We start from the raw sequence: 18,507 nt of genomic DNA on the forward strand, positions 1-18,507 counted from the left end.
CTCTCTCTCTGCCTGCCTCTCTGCCTACTTGTGATCTCTCTCTTTCTGTCAAATAAATAAACAAAATCTTTCAAAACAAAACAAACAACAACAACAACAAAACCCACCTTCTGATAATCTATACTAAAACCTAGACTGTGCCCTGGCCAGTTTCCCCACAGCATGGTGGGGGCCGGGGGAGTAGTTCCTGATGAAGGAGTTACCGATTGGTATTCAGAGCCTCCCTGCAAAAAATACATATATTGTGTGCGTTTGAGCCCCTGAATCTCACTCTGTGGGCTAAGTCTCTCTCACCAAGAGACTCAAGGGACCTGCAACCACCCACGATTCATGTTCCCGTCTGCTGCCCGCTGTGCGGAGTGGGGGTAGGGTGTCTGATTCTCTCCTTCTGCTGTTCCGTCCCAACCCTCCTCTCCGGAGCTTGTGTTACAAATACGGCCAAAGAAAAACAGCTGAGTGCAGCAGTGCTGGAAATGGGCAGAGCTGGGGTTTGACCCCAGCTCTGTGTGGCTCCAAAGCCTGAGGTCCTCTCCCCTTTGACTGAGCACTTTGCCTCTAAGAATTTGAGCTTTCCAACATCTGCCTGTGTGACGAGTGGCCCATGTAGGGTGCGGCTCGTTGCTGTGTTGCTTGCCACAGCAAAATAGCGGAAATAAGCTGCATGTCCTGCAGAAAGGGTACTGCTGGCGGCGCTTCAAGTGGATGCTCCCATAAACACGCCCTGAGGAAGCCCTGCCGGTTCCCCCAAGATGGGACAGAGTCTGGCTCTGCTATGCTGTTGCTGTAAAATCTGAAATGGCACAAAAGAGTCCGGCGTGTTTGCTTGGGTCTGCGTGAGATCCCAGAACACAGAAGAGACTAGCGACATCGACAGACTCCAGACGGGAATGCGGTGCTGGGGACAGGGGCAGAGGGACAGCGTCCTCTGCCGCTTTTCTGTGCTTTTCAAAGAATGTAATATAATGTTAGACAATAGGCGATACATGCATATAGAACATTTAAAACTCAACTGTGAAAAAAACAGAAAGCAAACAAACCCGCAGCACTCTGAAGCCCACCCGGTACCGCCTTTCCTCCCAAGCCGCCAGCCTGGCCTCCTTGACACCACCCTTCTCAGGCGGGAGAGCCCAGAGCCTTTCAGCAGCCCTGCCCTGTGACTCCCCTTTTTTATCAGCAGTTCCCATACACGTGGGTAGGAAAGGGAGACAGGGAGGGTCGGATTTGAATTGGTCCGCGATCGGTACCGCAAAATCCCAGTTGTGTAGAAATGATAGGTGTGAGAATCCTTGTTTCTTGAGTATTTCCCATGAACCAGGCATTGTGCTAAGGGCTGGTCGTGTAAATCTTACCATAACCCTGGGAGGTAGGGACTACTTGTGTGCCTGTTTCATAGATGGGAAAACTGCGCCTCAGAAAGCCCACCTAGCTGGGACTCCAGAATCTTTGGCTTTGCCCAGATCCACCCCCACACCCCCAGCCCTCCCTGAGCTTTTCTTCCTCTCTGCATTCAGGGGCTCCCAGGATCCTCTTTCTCCACCCCTCCCCTGCTCCCCGGGTGCCGGTCAGAGCCTGAAGGGAAGGGCAGTACAAAGTCCGGCCTTCCCTTCTAGGCAAACATGTTTATCTGATTCTGGAGCCAGCCGGACGGCCTCCCGCCTCCCCCTAGCCGCAGGCATCACCCTCCTGAGCAATCCTCCCTCCCTCCCCTCCCCCTTCCCCCTAGAGAGAGAAGGAGCTCAGTCTCCCCCTCAGCCTGGCCTCCCTGGCTCCAACTGAAGACTTACTGTCTCATCACTGTCGGTTTGACACTGTGTGTGTGTGTGTGTGTGTGTCCTACTTTTTCTCAGCCTGGCTCTCTCCCTCTCCGCCTCTCCTGTCTATGTGTCTATCTCTGCTGTTCGCTCTGTCCATTCCTCCCACCCACTCCCTACCACACACACTCACTCACTCAGTCACCCTCAGTCTCCAGACACCTGACTTTCCAGGACAGTTTCCCGAAACCCAGAACTAACAGGCCACGTCTCCAGGTAGCTCCTGCTTTCCCTCTAAGGGGTCTAAGAGTCTAGCCAACCTGGCTTCCCATCCCAGCATGGCGCCCTAGCAAGTCCTGCGTGTGTGCCCCGCACACTCACGGTGCCCGTGGGAGGACCGACTGAGTTTCAGATAGGAGTGAACCACATAGAGCAGGGCCTGGGACATAGTAAGTGCTCAGTAAATACAACAATTGGTCACCACCATCATCATCACGGATGATGTGACCGTGGGACCCCCCAGCCCTGCCACAGAGGGAAGAGGGCCCAGAATAGGTAAACATCGGCCCACATCTCCTCCTCCCACCTCCGACGGGTTCTGGGAGGGGTCAGGCAGAGTTTCAAGACTCTGGGCCTTTGGCTTGCTGGCCCCTGGGGTTTCAGAGGGTCCGAGGCTACGGAGCTCGGAGACCAGCCAGAAGGGCCACACGTCTGGAGGGACAGTGGAGTTCTCAGTGCTTGGAGGGGGGTGGTACAGAGAAGCTTCCCATCTCAGGTTGAACTGGAGCTCTGCTACTCACTATCTATGCAGTTAGGACCTTGGCAAATTGCTTCACCTCTGCATGCCTCAGTTTCCCCAACTATGATACAGGGCTAAAAAAATTTCATAGGTTGCCAGGAGGAGAAAACAAGTTTAGCGCATTTGTAAGCAGTCTCATGAGCTCTAGAGCACCGCGTGGAAGGGAGTGGATGTGAGGTTAACAGGGAGAATGACTCCGGAGGATAAAAAGGGAAATAAACCTATCAAGGATGGCAGGCAGCCTCAAGGACGCTGCAGAGTGCGGGACTAGGAGGACCCGGGTCCAAGTCCCCACCTTACCCCTTTGTAAATTACCTTGGGCAAGTCACTTTGCCTCTCTAAGCCTTAGTTTGCTTATCTGCAAAATGGGACTATTGCTCATAGCAACAGTTTACCGCACTTAGGTGCTATTTAACCCTGTGGGTGTTATACCGTCTCTGCCTTGCAGATGAAACAAAGGGTCAAAGATGTGAAATCAGGTGCTGAAATTAGGGTGGGGCTGAGTTGGGATTTGAACCCAGGGAGGTTGGCCTCAGTCAGGATGTTAAGACTGTCCCACCTTGCCCACTGTCTTCCTGGGTCTCAGTGCCCTGGTGCTGCCTGTTGGAGAGGATCAGAGTCCCCCAGGTTGAGGTTTGAGCTGCTCAGGGGCAGGGAGGACCCAGGAGGACACCAAGGAAGGAGCCCTGGGTACAGGATGCTCCCTCGGCCATAAGAGCAGATGTCCCTAGGGCTTCAGGGAATCCTAGCCACTGATGAATTCATGCTGTGTTTTAGCCACTGGGCTGCATATCAGGGGTAAGAGTGGTGAACAAGGACACACTGGCCTTCCCTTTGAAAAACTGATGTCATGGCAGGAGACAGAAAACAGGTGAAAACAGATCATCTTAAGTACTGTTAAGGGACAAGAGAAAGTAACAGAAGATAGTGGAAGAGGGAATGTAGTGGGAACTACATTTACATGCCGGTAGTGAGGGAGGGAGCAAAAGGAGGAGAGGGAATCGGTCATGGGAAGATCTAGAAAGAAGTGTCCAGGCAGAAGGAGTAGCACACACAAAGGCCCTGTGGTGGGAATCAGCAAATTCCATGTAACTAGAGGAAAGTGAGTAAGGGGCAGAGGGCCTGCAAGAAGAGATCAGGGAATCAGGGCAGGGAATTTGAGTTTTAGTCATTGGCCAGCTAGGGAAACTAAGGCAGGAGAAGAGACTTGCCCAAGGTCACACACTGAACGAAGAGTGGAAGTCTGAGGGAAGAGCTCGGTTCCCACTGTGACCTCAGGCATGAAGCACCCCAGTGGGGAGGCCCCCAGGACCCACCCAGCCTCTTCCCACTGTCTTCTCCAAAGAAATGGCGTCCATGGGAAACCCTGCCCCTGCACCACCCTTTCCAGCCTTAACCTCCCCAACCCAGGGCTGTCCAGGACTTCATCAGGGGTGCCCACCCCCAACTCCCTCCTGTGCCCCGAGGGTAGAGCCCCATTTTTTTTTCCCCTCGGGGCGTTTTCAGATCCCTTTTGTTACCTGAACAATAAGTAACCCAGGTAGTTAGTTATAAACTCCGCAGGAACAAGGAGCTGGTTGATAATTTATAGCAACATCTCAAATTTAAATGGAAAGTAAATAGCATGCTGTTAGCATTAAAGAAAACCCAATCGGGGCAGGCGGGAAGCACTCTAGCCTTACTGCAGCTTGGGGTGCCTCACTCTCTCCCCTGCCCCTTCTCCCAGCTGGGAGAGAGCCCCTCTGCCCTCCAGGCTCTCCTGCTCCCCTGGGCTTCTCCAGGCCTCTCCATCTCCCCCCATACCCCCCTCTCTCTCTCCATGGCTCCTTGCTCTCCCTCAGCTTCCAGGTCTGTCTGCTGGTCCCCAGGGAGCACTTTGACCTCTGCTCCCCCCTCAGGTGCTGTGGATGAAGCCTCACCCCCAACCCACCATTCCACCAAAGGGGCTGATGATCCAGAGGCCCCACCCAGCCAGGTAAGAAAGGCCCTTGGTACCCCCTGCCCCCACTCCCACTGGAAAGCCCCCAGTCCCATCTGGGGCCCGGAGCAGGTCTGGCACAGCCCCACCCTGTCCTTGTGGCCCTGGCTCTGGGTCTGGCAAGAACTGACTCTCTGCCCCTCCCCTGCAGCCCAGTAGGGCCCTTTGCCCTCTTCTTCCTGCCAAGTCAGGGGGCCCTGGCTGTTCCCCTGCCCCCTGCCCAGGCTCTCACAAGTCCGGGCAGACCCTGAGGCCTCCCCCCACCCCAAGCTGGGATCAGGACCTTGGACAGAAAAGAGATGGTCCCGTAGAGAGCCTCTTTGGGGCTCTTCCTCCCAGTCACAGCAATTGAGAGACCAAACAGAGTGGCTGTGGAGTCCCAGCTGGGTGGCCCTAGTAAAGCTACCTCCCCTCTCTGGGCCTCAGTTTCCTCATCTGTGAGGCAGTTATCCCCAGCTGCTTTCCAGCGTTCATCTTGACATTCTCAGACCATTTGCATGTGAAACCCCAGCACTACAGGGTCGGACTGTTAGAATTCCAGCTTAGGAGCCTTTGGGGAGGGCGGTCCCTGCAGCCCCTAGACCCCTACCCCTCCCACTCCTGCTGGGTAAGAGGTTGGTTGGCCCAGGCCTCCCCAGGTCACCATCTTTACAAGTTAATGATCACAGGCCTTATCAGAGCCTTTTACCGTTTATAAATTTATAAAACAAAAGAAATAATAAAGCTCATGGGTAATTAGTAACCAGGTGAGCTTTGCTGAGGAGAGGGGAGGCAGCGGGCTCAGACCCACCCAGTTCTCCGGGAGGGGAGTTGGGGAGCCAGGCAGTGGATGGGGGTGCACAATGGAGAGACCTCTCATGGTGTGTGCCAGTGAGGTTGGGGGGGGGCCTGAGGCTGTGTAGGAAAGGGGAACAGGTCCTGCCCCGAGACTCCATCTCCCTCAGGTAAGATCTGGGCTTTCCTGCCTTAATGCTTGGGTCCCTGGGTGGCAGAAGGAGCCCCTAAAACTCCAGCCTCGGCCCTCCTTCTCACTAACCATGCTTCCTGACCCCAGAGCCTGTAATCTTGAGTGCTTAGCAGGGAGGTTAGGGTTTGGGGAGTGGAAAGGGCCATGGTGGCTAACAATTCCCACCCACCCTCCAGTTCTCCAGGCACATAAAATCTAGACATGCCTGCTTTTTCCCGATCTCTCAAAGCTCCCCTGGGGAATGCCCTTACTTCCCCAGCCCTGGGCTGAAAGCCTTGGCTCGTGGGGCCTTGGGACGTTGCAGAGGGCCAGGCTGGGGGGCTGAGAGGCTCTGGGCTGGGAGCAGGGATTCCCCTGAGCTCTCGTGGGCCCCATCCCCCAGAGCCAGGCTAAAACCTGCAGGTTGGGGAACTCTGGACTCAGAAGAAAGGCTAGTCAGGAGCTGGGGTGGGGGTGGGGGTCCTGCCTGGGTTCCTTGGATGCTGGGACAGGGGAGGGGTCCTTACTGCAGCAAGGTCTCCACCACGGCTTTCTGGTGGGCTGCTTCCTCAGGGCTGAGGTTCTCCAGCTCTTTGAGGATGGGCGGCGTGAAGTCTTCCCCATCGTCGTCCGTCTCGTCCTCGGAGCCCCTCGCTTCCCCCAGCCCATTGGGCAGCTCAGCCAGTTCCCCCCGACTGCCGCCGCAGGATTCCCCCTTGTCCAGGGAGCCATCTCCAGCCAGCAGGCAGGGCCCCGGCTCACCCAACGCCTGGATCAGGGCCTCCTTACTCAGGCCGGACTCGAGCAAGGCCACCAGGAGCTCCGTCTGCAGCTGGCTCAGTTTAGAAACCATGGCTCCACCACCGCTGGGGCCACAAGGCCTAGGGCCACCAAACCGGCAGCCTTCCCCACTGAGTGGGCCGTCTCCTTGCTGGCCGACCAGCAGGCAGGCACAAACCAGGCTCCTTTCACCTACTGCCCCCCCAAACCCCACAAACCAAGCCCTGTGGGCACCCCCAACCCCCAACCCTGGCCCCAGCGGCCAGTGAATCAGGGCCCCTGCCCGCTCTGTTTACATTGGAGCTGGGGAAATTCTCCAAGGTTCATATTTATCCGTGTGCTTAGCGAAGGGACTGAACTTTGGACTTCAGCCCTGCAAAGTGCGGGCCTCATGGCAGTGCAGAGGGACGGGGGAGCCGAGGCCTTCAACGGGAGTGGGCAGAGAGGAGGGTGGGGGAGGCAGGGGTGGGGGAGAGGGCAGCCAGAATGGAAGGAGCTGGGGGGGGGGGGGCACGGAGGACTTTAGGTGAACAGCTTTGGGTCCTGTCCCTGAGGACTTTTGTAGGGGGCTCAGGCTGAGACAGGACAGCGAAAAGAGCAGGTTTCCCTTGGGAACTAAAGCCAGAAAGGGTTTTAGGCAGATGGGCCATCTCTCCTCAAGGTCAGGGCTAGGTCACATCCATTTTGGGTGTGGGATTCACCTCCAGGCCTCCCCTTAAAAAGACATGTTGACCTAAGTCTAGGCTCATCTATAAAATATGACATTGCCTCATTGCCTCACAGCCCCTAAGAGCTGTGAGTAGGTACAGGGATTATCCCCATTTTACAGACCAGAAAACCAAAGGCTCTGAGAGGTGAAACAACTTGCCCAAAGCCTCAGAGCTAGCAAGGGACCAAACTTGGAAGGTGGGAACAAGGCAAAGCCGGGCAGGCACTTGACTCGTGTGTAAATTTTAAGGGGGCATCAGAAAACTCAGTAATTAAGGGAGCACCTGGGCCTCTGCCTTCAGCTCAGGTCATGATCCCACGATCCTGGGATCGGGCCCCACACTGGGCTCTCTGCCCACCGGGAAGCCTGCTTCCCCCTCTCTGCCTACTTATGATCTCTCTTTCTTTCAAATAAAATCTTTAAAAAAAAAAAAGCGCTCAGTAATTGAGAAAAACTGTATTTTTATACAATATAGTAAAAACGAAAATTAATGCAAACCTCAAAAAAGAACTAAAAACATACCCACACAAGAGCCTGCATGTGTGTGTTCATAGTGGCATTACTCACAATAACCAAAATGGGGAGAAAACATAAATATCTACCAATGGACAATTGTGTGAGTAAGATATAGTGCATCCATGGTGTGTTATGGTATGTTACGGTATGTTATTTGGCCATAAAAAGGAAGGAAAGGCAGATACCGCTAAAGCATAAGTGGTCCTTGAAAGTATTGTGCGCAGTGAAAGAAGCCGGTTGCAAAAGGCCGCCTATGATTCGTTTCTAGGAAATGTCCAGAAGCGGCAAATCTATACAAAGTCAATGACTGGTTGGAGGTGGGGTTTGGGGCATTGTTGGGGAGGGGGAGGGACTGCTTCATGGGTATCAGGATTTCTGTCGGGATGATGAAAACATTATAGAATTGACTAGGTGATGTCTCACAACTCTTGAGAATAACTAAAAACCGATGAATTGAGCACTTTACAGGGTGGATTTTATGATACAAGAGTCAGTAGAATATGATTTTTAAATTCAAGCAAAAATATCTGATAGGGACGCCTGGGTGGCCTAGTCGGTTGAGCATCTGCCTTCTGCTCCCGTCTTGGTTCCCGGGTCCTGGGATTGAGTCGCTTATCCATCTCCTTGCTCAGCGGGAAGCCGCTTCTCCCTCTGCTTGCAGCTCTCCCTGCTTGTGCCCTCCCTTCCTCTCTCTGGCAAATAAATCAATCAATCTTTGTTTAAAAAAAGTCTCCGATGGGGGCGCCTGGGTGGCTCAGTGGGTTAAAGACTCTGCCTTCGGCTCAGGTCATGATCCCAGGGTCCTGGGATGGAGCCCCGCATCGGGCACTGTGCTCAGCAGGGAGCCTGCTTCCCTTCCTTTCTCTCTCTGCCTACTTGTGATCTCTGTCAAATAAATAAAATCTTAAAAAAGTCTCTGATGAACAAAATACTACAATTTTATTTTTTTAAGTAAGCTCTATGCCTAACCTCTGACTCCCTAAGATCGAGAGTTCCATGCTCTATCAACTGAGCCAGCCAAGTGCCCCTAAAATACAATTTTTTTTTTACATAGCTTTGGCTTTATTGAGGTATAACTGACAGATAAAATTGCAATATATTTGAAGTGTACAATGTGATAATTTGATATATGCATACAGTCCCAGTAATTTTAGGAGCAATTGACTTTTTTTTCATTAACATAAAATGTAGTAATTGTTTCAGGGGTACAGGTCTGTGATTCATCAATCTTACACAATTCACAGCACTCAGCATAGCACATACCCTCCCCAGTGTCCATCACCCAGCCACGCCATCCCTCCCCTCCACTCCCCAGCAACCCTCAGTCTGTTTCCTGAGATTAAGAGTCTCTTACAGTTTGTCTCCCTCTCTGGTCCTCTTGTTTCATTTTTCCCTCCCTTTCCCATGATACTCTCTTGTTTTTCAGATTCCACATATGAGAGAGATCATACGACAATTGTCTTTCTCTTACTGACTTTGCTTAGCATAATAATACTAGTTCCATCCATGCACACCCATTGCAAACGGCAGGATTTCATAAAATAGCAGAATTTTAAAATAAGGACAGGCTGCAACCCTCACTCGCCTTGCCCCTAATCCCAGCCCTGTGCAAGAACGCCTCCCACCCACCCACCCACATATACACACCCCCCTCTTCCCTGTTCCAGTCAGATCCTTGACAAAATTCCTGAAATTTGTTCCCTTGGGTGGCCCTCAGTGCCCAGAAGGAGGAGTGCCACCATTTCCGGGAGTAAGCAGGGTGGTGGTGAGGGCGTCCAACTCACGGCTCTGCAGAACTCGGGTCATGACTTGGCAGCAGAAGAGGAAAACGTGCCCTTAGCCAGAAAAGGCTCCCTGCGGAGCCAGGCCAGGCCAGCACAGACCAAGGGGCGCTGCTTCACTGCGGTAACTGCTTTCCCTGTCTGTTGTCTGCCACCCCACTTACCTGGGGCTCCAGTCCTGCTTTCCCTGGATTATGCCTTTATTGTTCTACTCCCCTTCTTGCTTTTTTTTTTTTAATAGATTGATTGATTTATTTTAGAGATGAGGGTGCAGAGGGAGAGAAACTGAAGCCGACTTCCCACTGAGCGCAGAGCCACACATGGGGCTCGATCTGACGACCCAGAGATCATGATATGAGCCAAAACTGAGACTCGAGAGTCCATTGTTAACTGACTGAGGCACCCAGGTGCCCCTTCCTTCCACCTTCTAACACGGTCTGCAGTATGTGGCTACTGAGTACTTAAAATGTGGCTAATGCCTCTGGGTGAAACCATGTTTTGGGTGTATTGAGAGAGAGCGAACTTTTTTAAAACGGTGGCTCAGTGGGTTAAGCCACTGTCTTCGGTTCAGATCGTGATCTCAGGGTTCTGGAATCGAGTCCCATGTTGAGCTCTCTGCCAGCAGGGAGCCTGCTTCCTCCTCTCTCTCTGCCTGCCTCTCTGCCTACTTGTGATTTCTCTCTCTCTCTCTCTGTCAAATAAATAAATAAATAAAAATCTTTTAAAAAGGAATTCATCTCCCCAGTTTCTTTTTACTTTTGTTAACAGTACTGCTGGGAAATTGTAAATTACATTATGTGGCTCCTCCTATTTCTGTCCGACCTAGGCTCTGTAAATGACTTATGTGTTGTGTGTGTTACTTAGGGTCAGTTTCCCTCTGCTACAGTTTATAAGCCTCCTGAGGGCAGGGCTTTTTCCTCTGTCTTGTTCACTGCTGTATTCCCAGGGGTTAGAATATTGCCTCGTATATACATAGGGGGTGGCCAATAATTACTTGTTGAAAATGAATAGACAGCTAAATTTCACTGCAAACAGACCATGCATACTGAGTCATTCACTAAGTATAAGCGTTGGTGATGTTTTAAATTCTCAGAACAACTCCACCTAGTAGGTACTGCTGTTCCATCTGCCGGAGTGGGGAGTGGGGAGGTGGGAACAGAGGCTCCAAGGGGTTAAATGACTTGCCCAAAGTCCCTCGAGAGTCAATAGTCTGCCTCTCTCCCCCAGTGCTTTTCCTCTGACGCAAGTTGCTCTGAGGAGCAACTCTGAGGAGCTCAGTGGCGGTCCCTTCACGGTCTCACTGGTTTCTAACCTGGTATACCCTGCCAGGAGGCTGCTTGCTGCCCAGAGAGGTCCGCGGTTACGTTCCACCTAGAAAAGGGAACCCGAGGGCGGGGCAAAGGGAGGGGCCTGGATTCTTCCGCTGCCTCCTTTTGAAATCTAACTGCTAAACCCTCCCGCAGCCCTGTGGCGGAGCCTGGGACTCCAGACTGAAGGTGCAATTGCCTGGGGATTAGGGGATTAGCGCCCTAATGGGCGCTTCTGCTCCCACTACGCTGCTGTCTTGGGTCCCCTGAGTAGGGGCCCTCCCTAGGATATGAATAAGAAGGGACACAACAAGAACGTGACCCTACTTCTCCGCAAGCAGAAGAGGCTGCGCGTCCCCCAGTCAGGAGACGAATCTAAACAGGAGCCGTTTGCCTTCTAGAGAATGACACAGACTCTAGTTTGAATGTCACGGTCCCCATACACCACCCCCAGCCCCGCTCCTGGGGGGCCTCAGGCACTTGAGCTAGCTTTTCTTGACTCGTCTATAAAACAGGGGTAGGGTTGCTTAAGACAACTTTTTGTAACAAGCATGATGCAGATCCCAAACTTACTTGGTCCAAGGCACCCGTTGTCTCTAAAGTACCTCGTGCTCCCACCTGAGCAACAAACAGTCCCCCCAATAAAACCTAACAGGTTTAGTAGGTATTTAGATCAAAACAACTCTTAAATATTTATGTCCTAACAGCTTAGAGGCCACTTGAAAAAATACACATAAATGGAAAGAAAAAGGTATTTTAGCTCCTTCTTAAATAATCGTTAACTATTATTAATGGAATGAGAGCTTGCTGGACTCTACACAGCTCAACCCTTGGGATTAGATTGGGCATTACCACCCTCATTTCCTGTTCCACACTAATTTTCGTATGATAGTTGGCTTTTTATCAGAACTGCCATAAACCACATCCTCCAAAGGAACGAAGCTCCAACATTAAAACTGAGAACTATCTTGAGCTAGCAGTTTCGCACGGTGTCCGGCAGGTGTCGCTGTGGACCGCTCAAAAAATCCTCCGCAGCCCGAATCCTCGCGCAATGGGGACGGTAGGTAATTCAGTACGTGGTGGCTGTGAGCTTTATTGCTATGCTTTCCTGGGCGAGCAGCGATTTGCAAAGGCAGAGTTCAGGTAAGGCATAGGCTTCCCCGTCGGCCATCGGAGACAGCACGGGAGGGATGCCCTTAACAGCCAGTCTCAGAGTTCCTCTCGGAATTCAGATACTACCCCAATTCAGTCCCAACTCAGTCCCCACTCAGGGCCCAACTCAGGGCCCACCTGTATTTCAAACTCCGACCATTCTTCTTCCCAGCCCCACTCCCCTTTCACTTATGTGGCTGGTATATGCGTTGTTCATCCGTTTTCTCGTTTAACTCCTCAACAGCCTCATGTTGAGTACTCAGGTACATTTTTTTAAAGATTTTATCTATTCGGCAGAGAGAGCACAAGTGGAAGGAATGGTGGAGGGAGAGGAAGAAGCAGGCTCCGCACCGAGCCGGGAGCCCATGCGGAACTCGAACTCATTCCCAGGACTCTGATACTAGGACCTGGGCCGAAGATAGAGGCATAACGGACAGAGCCACCCAGGCACCCTGAGGTAGGTACTTTTATCCCACTTTACAGCTGAGAAAACTGAGGCTGTAAGAGGATATATAAGCATCCCAGCTGGTGCATAGCAAAGCTAGGATTTGAACCCAAATTCCTCTGATGGCAGAATCAAAGCCCTGAGCACTATTCCATGCTTCCTCTTTTTTTTTTTTTTTTTTTTTTTGAGGCAGTTGGCTCTCTCTAATACTTGTTACTATCACTTTGATGGTGGTTCTTCTGGGTAATTCTGCCTACCAGCCTTGTCACTTTTGAGCTGGTTTTGTAGATTAAGAGACTACGATGCCCAGGAACAACAAAAAACAGGTCAGGAGCATAGACGTTGGCAGTGACTGCCTGAGTTTGAGCCTGGCTCAACCATTTACCAGCTGTGTGACCTTGGGCAACTTGCTTAACAGCTCTGTGCCTCGGTTTCCTCTTTACTGGAATGGGCCTGAAAGTACCATCTGCCCAGTGAGTTGTTAGGGGGATTGATGAGGTAACAACACACACGCACTGTGCCTGGCATACTGTAAGCACAGCCCAGCACTGAACGATTGTCATTATGTGGTTATTAACATGAGTGCCCCACTCCCCTTGGCCAGGCTGAGTTCTCTCCTTTTGCAAAAGTTCCATAAGAGTCCCTGCCACCCATCCCATCTGACTCATAGGCCCTGATTCTGCCATTCAAGGCCATCAGGACCTCAGGCCCACCCCCTTCCCAGCCCCACTGTGAGCCATCTCCAGAGCACCTGGAACTCCCTCACACCCATGCTTTTGCACAAGTTCTTTTCTCTACCTGGACGCTTCCACCTGTTCGCCTGTGCCGAAGATCCTCCATGGTCTCCTCCTGACCCCAACTATTGTCTGGCAGCCACCGGAACCTTCACCTCTCTCCCCGGAGCAGGACCAGAAGCAGCAGGAAGCCCTAGACTATGGGTTAGAAACACGGGTTCGTGTCTCCTCACTCAGAGGGTTTGATTTCGTAGATCCCAAGTGAGGCCCAAATATGCAAGCTCTTTCCATCAAAGGGCAAAGAACTCTGGTGTTCTCTGTATAAGAGTGTTTGAGAAAGATGTGGAAGGACCTGCCCTAAGCTGTCAGCCTCAGTTACCTGGGCTGGAAAGGTGTCCACAAGCAAGCAAACCAACAGTATGGTTAGGGAAAGAAAAGAAAACTAAAAAAAAAAAAATCGTAGCTGTGTGAGGTGATGGATTTTAGCTAAAATTAATGTGGTGATCATTCTGCAATATGTACATATACTAAATCATTACGTTGTATGCCTTAAATGAGTACAGTGTTTCATGTCAGTTACAGCTCTACAGAGCTAGGGGTGGGAAGTAGATTGTAGGGACAGTTGCACAATTTTGTTTCAGTATCTTAAAACCATTAAATTGATACTTTAAATGGATGAGTATATGAAAATATTATATGGTATGGTATGTGAAAATATTTCAGGAAAGCTTTTAATAATTAAAAAAAAAAAAAGAAAAGAAGGAGGGAGGGGGTCGAAAGGAAGAGGGAGACTCCTGATTGGCTCAGTTGGTTAAATGTCTGCCTTTGGCTCAGGTCATGATGTCAGGGTCCTGGGATCTGGTCCTGTGTGGGTCTCCTTGCTCAGCGGGGAGCCGCCTTCTCTCTCTCACTCTGCCATTCCCCCTACTTGTAGTCTCTCACTTCTGTTCTCTCTCTCAAATTAATAAAATTATTATTATTAATTTTTCTTTATTTAAGAGAGCATGAGAGGAGAGAGCATCAGAGGAGAGAGAGTCAGAGGGAGAAGCCGACTCCCTGCTGAGCAGAGAGCCCCCATGCAGGGCTGGATCCTGGGGATCCTCGGGACTTCGGGATCAGGACCTGAGCCACTCAGGTGCACCAATAAATAAAACCTTTTTTAAAAAAATTAAAAAGAAAAGGAGTCTCTGAAAGATACTGCGTGTATAATGAAGTGACTTGGTGTCTGTAGGTATGTCGGGGTAAACCACAGTGAGCCGGATGGAAAGATGGTCTCCAAAGAGATATCTGCAGTTACCTTGAAATAGTGGGATTTCTGGTAATTTTTACTTTCATGCTTATTCTTTTCTATAAGATTGGAATAGTTTAACTTGAATACTTAATTTTTATGTCAAAATGAGTTTTTTTTTCTTTTTTAAGTAATCTCTACGTCCAACGTGGGGCTCGAACTCAGGACACCCCAGATCAAGAGCTGCATGCTCTACTGACTAAGCCGGCCAGGCACCCTAAGATAAAATTATTTTTATTTGAGTGGTAACTCCTCTCTGCCCCCCTCCCCAAGAGCCAGGCTCCCCAGGCTATGCTAGCACCTACCGTCTGTTCCCCATCTCAAGTGTTCATCTGTGGACCCTCACCTGGTGGCAAAACCCACGATATGTCTATTCCTGGGCACGTGGAGTTTGTAAATGCTGATCCTATGCTCCTGGAGTCTGCACAGCACATGCCCAGGAAATTCTTGTAGGATGGAGCCTAGTCCACGCTTTCTGAACCTGTTCCTTACAATTTTCTTGTTGTCAGTAAAACTAGATTGTAAACTCCGTGAGAGCAGGAGGACCCTGGCTTCTTTTTATTCTCCCTACCCCTGCCCAGTTCTGATACAGGCGCATAGTGACCCTCAAGGGTAGAACAAAGATAAGAGGCAGAAAAGTACCCATGGAAGAGAGGGACCAGCCCCCGGCGCGCCTTCCTCGGCTTTGATGTCATCCTCTTCCTGGACAGCAGAGGGCGCTCTATTTACACACACACACACACACACACACACACACACACACACACACCACCCACCCACCCACCCACCACCCCCCCCCCCCCGCCCGCCAAAAAAAAGCCACCTCTGCCTCATCCTAGGAACTCACAGCACTGAAAAACTTTAGGATTCCAAGGCCCCGCCCTCATTGTTCCAGAATCAGACTGGCAGAAATTGACAGAGAATCTCTTCTTTGAACAAGACCTTGGGTAGTTTTCTCAGGATCAAGCAAATTGCAGAAAGGATCTCACACAGCTCCTTGGATGTGTTCCATGTGGCTTCCGTGCATTAAGAAGCAAAAGCCAGAGCCCAGGGAGACTTCCTATAAAACAAGGACCAGGAATCAAAGAGAACAGATAAATATGTTAGCCTGGACTAAATGGGTCAGTCCCAGAGCGAGGCTGTGCTGCTGCCCACAGACCGAACTTGCCAGCTCTGTTATGTACGAGCCGCGTGCCTGGCAAATCCCGGAAGCATTTGCTGTCCTCACCTGGTGGTTGTATCGATCCTTCAGTGAGATACACCGCTGTTGTGTCTCTGCAGCAAGCAGACATCGATGGAATGTTAGTTTTCAGTCTAATATAAAAATACCTGGTGTTTTGGGGCACCTGGGTGTCTCAGTGGGTTAAAGCCTCTGCCTTCAGCTCAGTCATGATCCCAGGGTCCTGGGATCGAGCCCCACATCGGGCGGGCTCTCTGCTCGGCAGAGAGCTTGCTCCCCACCCCACCCCACCCCTCCGCCTGCCTCTCTGCCTACTTGTGATCTCTGTCTGTCAAATAAACAAATAAAATTAAAAAATAAAAATACCTGGTGTTTTGAACACATACTCTGCGCAGAGCTTCACATTTCTCTTGGCTCCTTCAACCCTCACAATAATCCTCAGGGGTATTATCCCCGTTTCACAGGTGAGGAAATAGGCAAAGAGAGGTGTCCCAGCTAGGGATTGTCAGAACTGGAGTCAGAGCCAGGAAGCTGTCACACTGAGGGACAAATGCCCATCAGTGACAGCCTCCGTCTAGGACATTAACCACTCCAGAAAGCATGGCTTCCCGAGTGTCGTGTCCGCCCCCCAACCCCTGGCCCTGAGACAAGGCCTTTTTGAGGAAACGAAGGGACAAGAGGGAAATCAAGCTAAACTGGGGGTCCTCGGGGCCTAGCATTGGGGTCACGTCCATTCACAGGCATCCGTGGGCCTTGAGATTCACGGATTCACGGACAATCCAAAACAGATCGGCAAGCAGGAACCATATGATCGTGTTTCTAGATGGATAGATACAAATGAGCCTGGAAACATTGTTTGTTTCTGGGGGGAGGAGGGGACCCCAGAGACGGGAGGACAGAGTGGAATGAAGGCTTCTCTTTTGCACTACTTCATTTTTACATGGTCCTGGTGGGATACAGCAGGCACTCTCGGATGAGATGGTGTGGGGGAGGCTTTCCATAAAGGGGCTCTTTACCTAAGTGGGAGCAGATGTAGAAAAACCCAAGGGATGGAGTATTGGGGCAGGGGCTGGGGCTGGTCAGCAGGCTCCGACTGGTGAGCGGTGGGAATGGCCTCCAGCCCTTTGGAGAGGGCTGTCCTGAGGGGCCAGAACCACGTGACTCCAAGCCAGGAAGTAGGAGGTAGTAAATGCCTCCACCACTACCATGCTCCTATGTCCTGCTGGTCTCTCCTCTTACCAAAGGCAACCACCAGACAGACTCCCGGGGCATGGGGCAGGCTACAGACAGAAGAGCACCCCTGCAGGGCAGACCTGACCACCACACAGTGGAGGTTTCCATGATACTGATGAGCTAAGGAGTATATATTTGGGCTTCGTCCCTGGGTCTTGGCACAGAGCACCTGAACCCTTGTAAAATGGATGACAGAGGTGACAGGGGCATCTTTTGTTCCACTATTTGAACTTAGTCCCCATTCTAGATTTAAGACCTTCCAAGATCTTGGGAATCTCTGGAGGGATGAAATTGTCTCTTTGTATGTTAATGAGATGGCTGATGGCTGGTGGGGCAAGGGGTGGGGAGCTCACCACCCGCAAGACCGGGACCAGATTAGAGGATTAGAAATTTCAGGCCTCGAGTTTAAGTGTCTTCCTTCAACTCAGGTCATGATTCCAGGGTTCTGGGATCCACCCCTGCATCAGGGTCCCTGCTCAGCAAATAAATAAATAAAATCTTAAAAAAGAAAGAAAGAAAGTTCAGGCCCTCCCACCCACCCCTGACCTCTAAGGGGGGAGGAGGGGCTGCGGACCGAATTAATCAATGGCCAGTGATTTTAATCAACACCACCTATGTCACAAAACCTCCGTTAGGATCCTAAAGAAGAGAGTTGGGAGAGCTTGCAGGTTGGTGAACACACGCTTGTGCTGGGAGAGTGGTGCCCCCCTGCTCCACGGGGACAGAGCTCCTGTGGTAGGGACCCTTTCTTATTTTTTTTTTCAAGATTTTATTGATTTATTTGACAGACAGAGATCACAGTAGGCAGAGAAGCAGGCAAGAGAGAGAGGAGGATGCAGGCTCCCTGCCGAGCAGAAAGCCTGAGTCGAGGCCCAATTCCAGGACTCTGGGATCATGTGCTGAGCTGAAGGCAGAGGCTTTAACCCACTGAGCCACCCAGGCTCCCCTCCCGCGGTAGGGACCCTTTCGAGTCCCGCCCTAGCTACCTCTTCCTCCCACTGTCCTTTGCATCCTTTATCATATTACCTTCTAATAAACCAGTTATTACTGTGTCCCTGAATCCTGGGAGCGATCATAACAGACTATAGAAACTGAGGATGGGGTCATGCATGGGAGCTTCTGATGGGAAGCCAAGTCAGCAGTGTGGGTACCCTGGGACCCCAATACCTGTGAGTGGCATCTGAGATGGGGGCCGTCTTGAGGGACTAAGCCCTTAACCTATGGGGTCTGCAATAAGCCCGCGTAGTTAGTGTCAGAGCTGAGCTAAAAGCTGAGTCTTTTTTTTTTTTTTTAAGATTTATTTACGTATTAGAGCAAGAAAGCGTGAGTAAGAGATGAGCAGACTCCCCAGTGCAGGGCTCCATCCCAGGACCCTGAGACCAGGACATGAGCTGAAATCAAGAGTGGGATGCTTACCTGATGCAGGTTTCCCAGGCTCCAAGAGGCCTGTACAGTATTTCTACCTACCATTCAGGGAACAAAATGCAGTCACACGGCCACCCCTAGTTGCAAGAGAAATGAGGAAATACCTTTATTCTAGACAAGATCAAGATTCTGTTGCTAAGGAAAAATGGGAAGAATGTCTGTTAGATGTGTAATTAGCTGCAAATAATCGTAGCATCTCCAGTCATTAGACCCTTACTATGCGCCGGTACAGTGTATCTGTGGTCAAACAGGATTGACCGCTGCCCCTTCCATAGCCAGGGACACACACACACACACACACACACACACGCCATTTGCCCCTTCACTGTGAGCTGCCCATGTGAGACGTCTTCGTAATGTGATCCCAAGCAGGGAGGGGAAATGTTCCCTTAATGTTCCCTTAGCATAATAAGGTCAGGGTTACTGGTTCTCATGAAATTCAGTCAAAACGCTGTGACTTGGAGAAATATTAATTTCCCATGC

At 51.0% G+C, this 18,507-nt stretch overlaps 1 protein-coding gene and 1 long non-coding RNA gene across 9 annotated transcripts in view; one reads left to right on the top strand and one right to left on the bottom strand.

The window, feature by feature from the left end:
- HNF1A (HNF1 homeobox A) overlaps positions 1-6,581 on the bottom strand; it is a 19,381-nt gene extending 12,800 nt beyond the window's left edge. The window contains exon 1 of one of the 3 annotated variants that reach the window (XM_032310625.1): positions 6,002-6,581. In XM_032310625.1, coding sequence (XP_032166516.1) covers positions 6,002-6,327 — 326 coding nt within the window. In that variant the 5' untranslated portion in view covers positions 6,328-6,581. The remainder of the gene's footprint in view (positions 1-6,001) is intronic. The other 2 variants (XM_032310627.1, XM_032310626.1) reach the window with 2 other exon arrangements.
- Positions 4,162-15,595, top strand: LOC116572000. 6 transcript variants are annotated; one of them, XR_004278081.1, is made up of 6 exons: positions 4,162-4,525; positions 11,475-11,710; positions 12,017-12,176; positions 12,950-13,115; positions 14,130-14,216; positions 15,026-15,595. It is a non-coding gene; the product is annotated as an uncharacterized LOC116572000 (long non-coding RNA). The 6 variants fall into 6 exon arrangements; XR_004278080.1 differs by lacking the exon at positions 4,162-4,525 and adding an exon at positions 4,538-5,472; XR_004278079.1 differs by lacking the exon at positions 11,475-11,710 and having other exon boundaries at positions 4,169-4,525.
- Positions 15,596-18,507: the final 2,912 nt, after the last annotated feature.

This window comes from Mustela erminea, chromosome 13, assembly GCF_009829155.1.
Source record: "Mustela erminea isolate mMusErm1 chromosome 13, mMusErm1.Pri, whole genome shotgun sequence".
In the NCBI taxonomy this organism is placed as follows: Eukaryota; Metazoa; Chordata; class Mammalia; order Carnivora; family Mustelidae; genus Mustela; species Mustela erminea.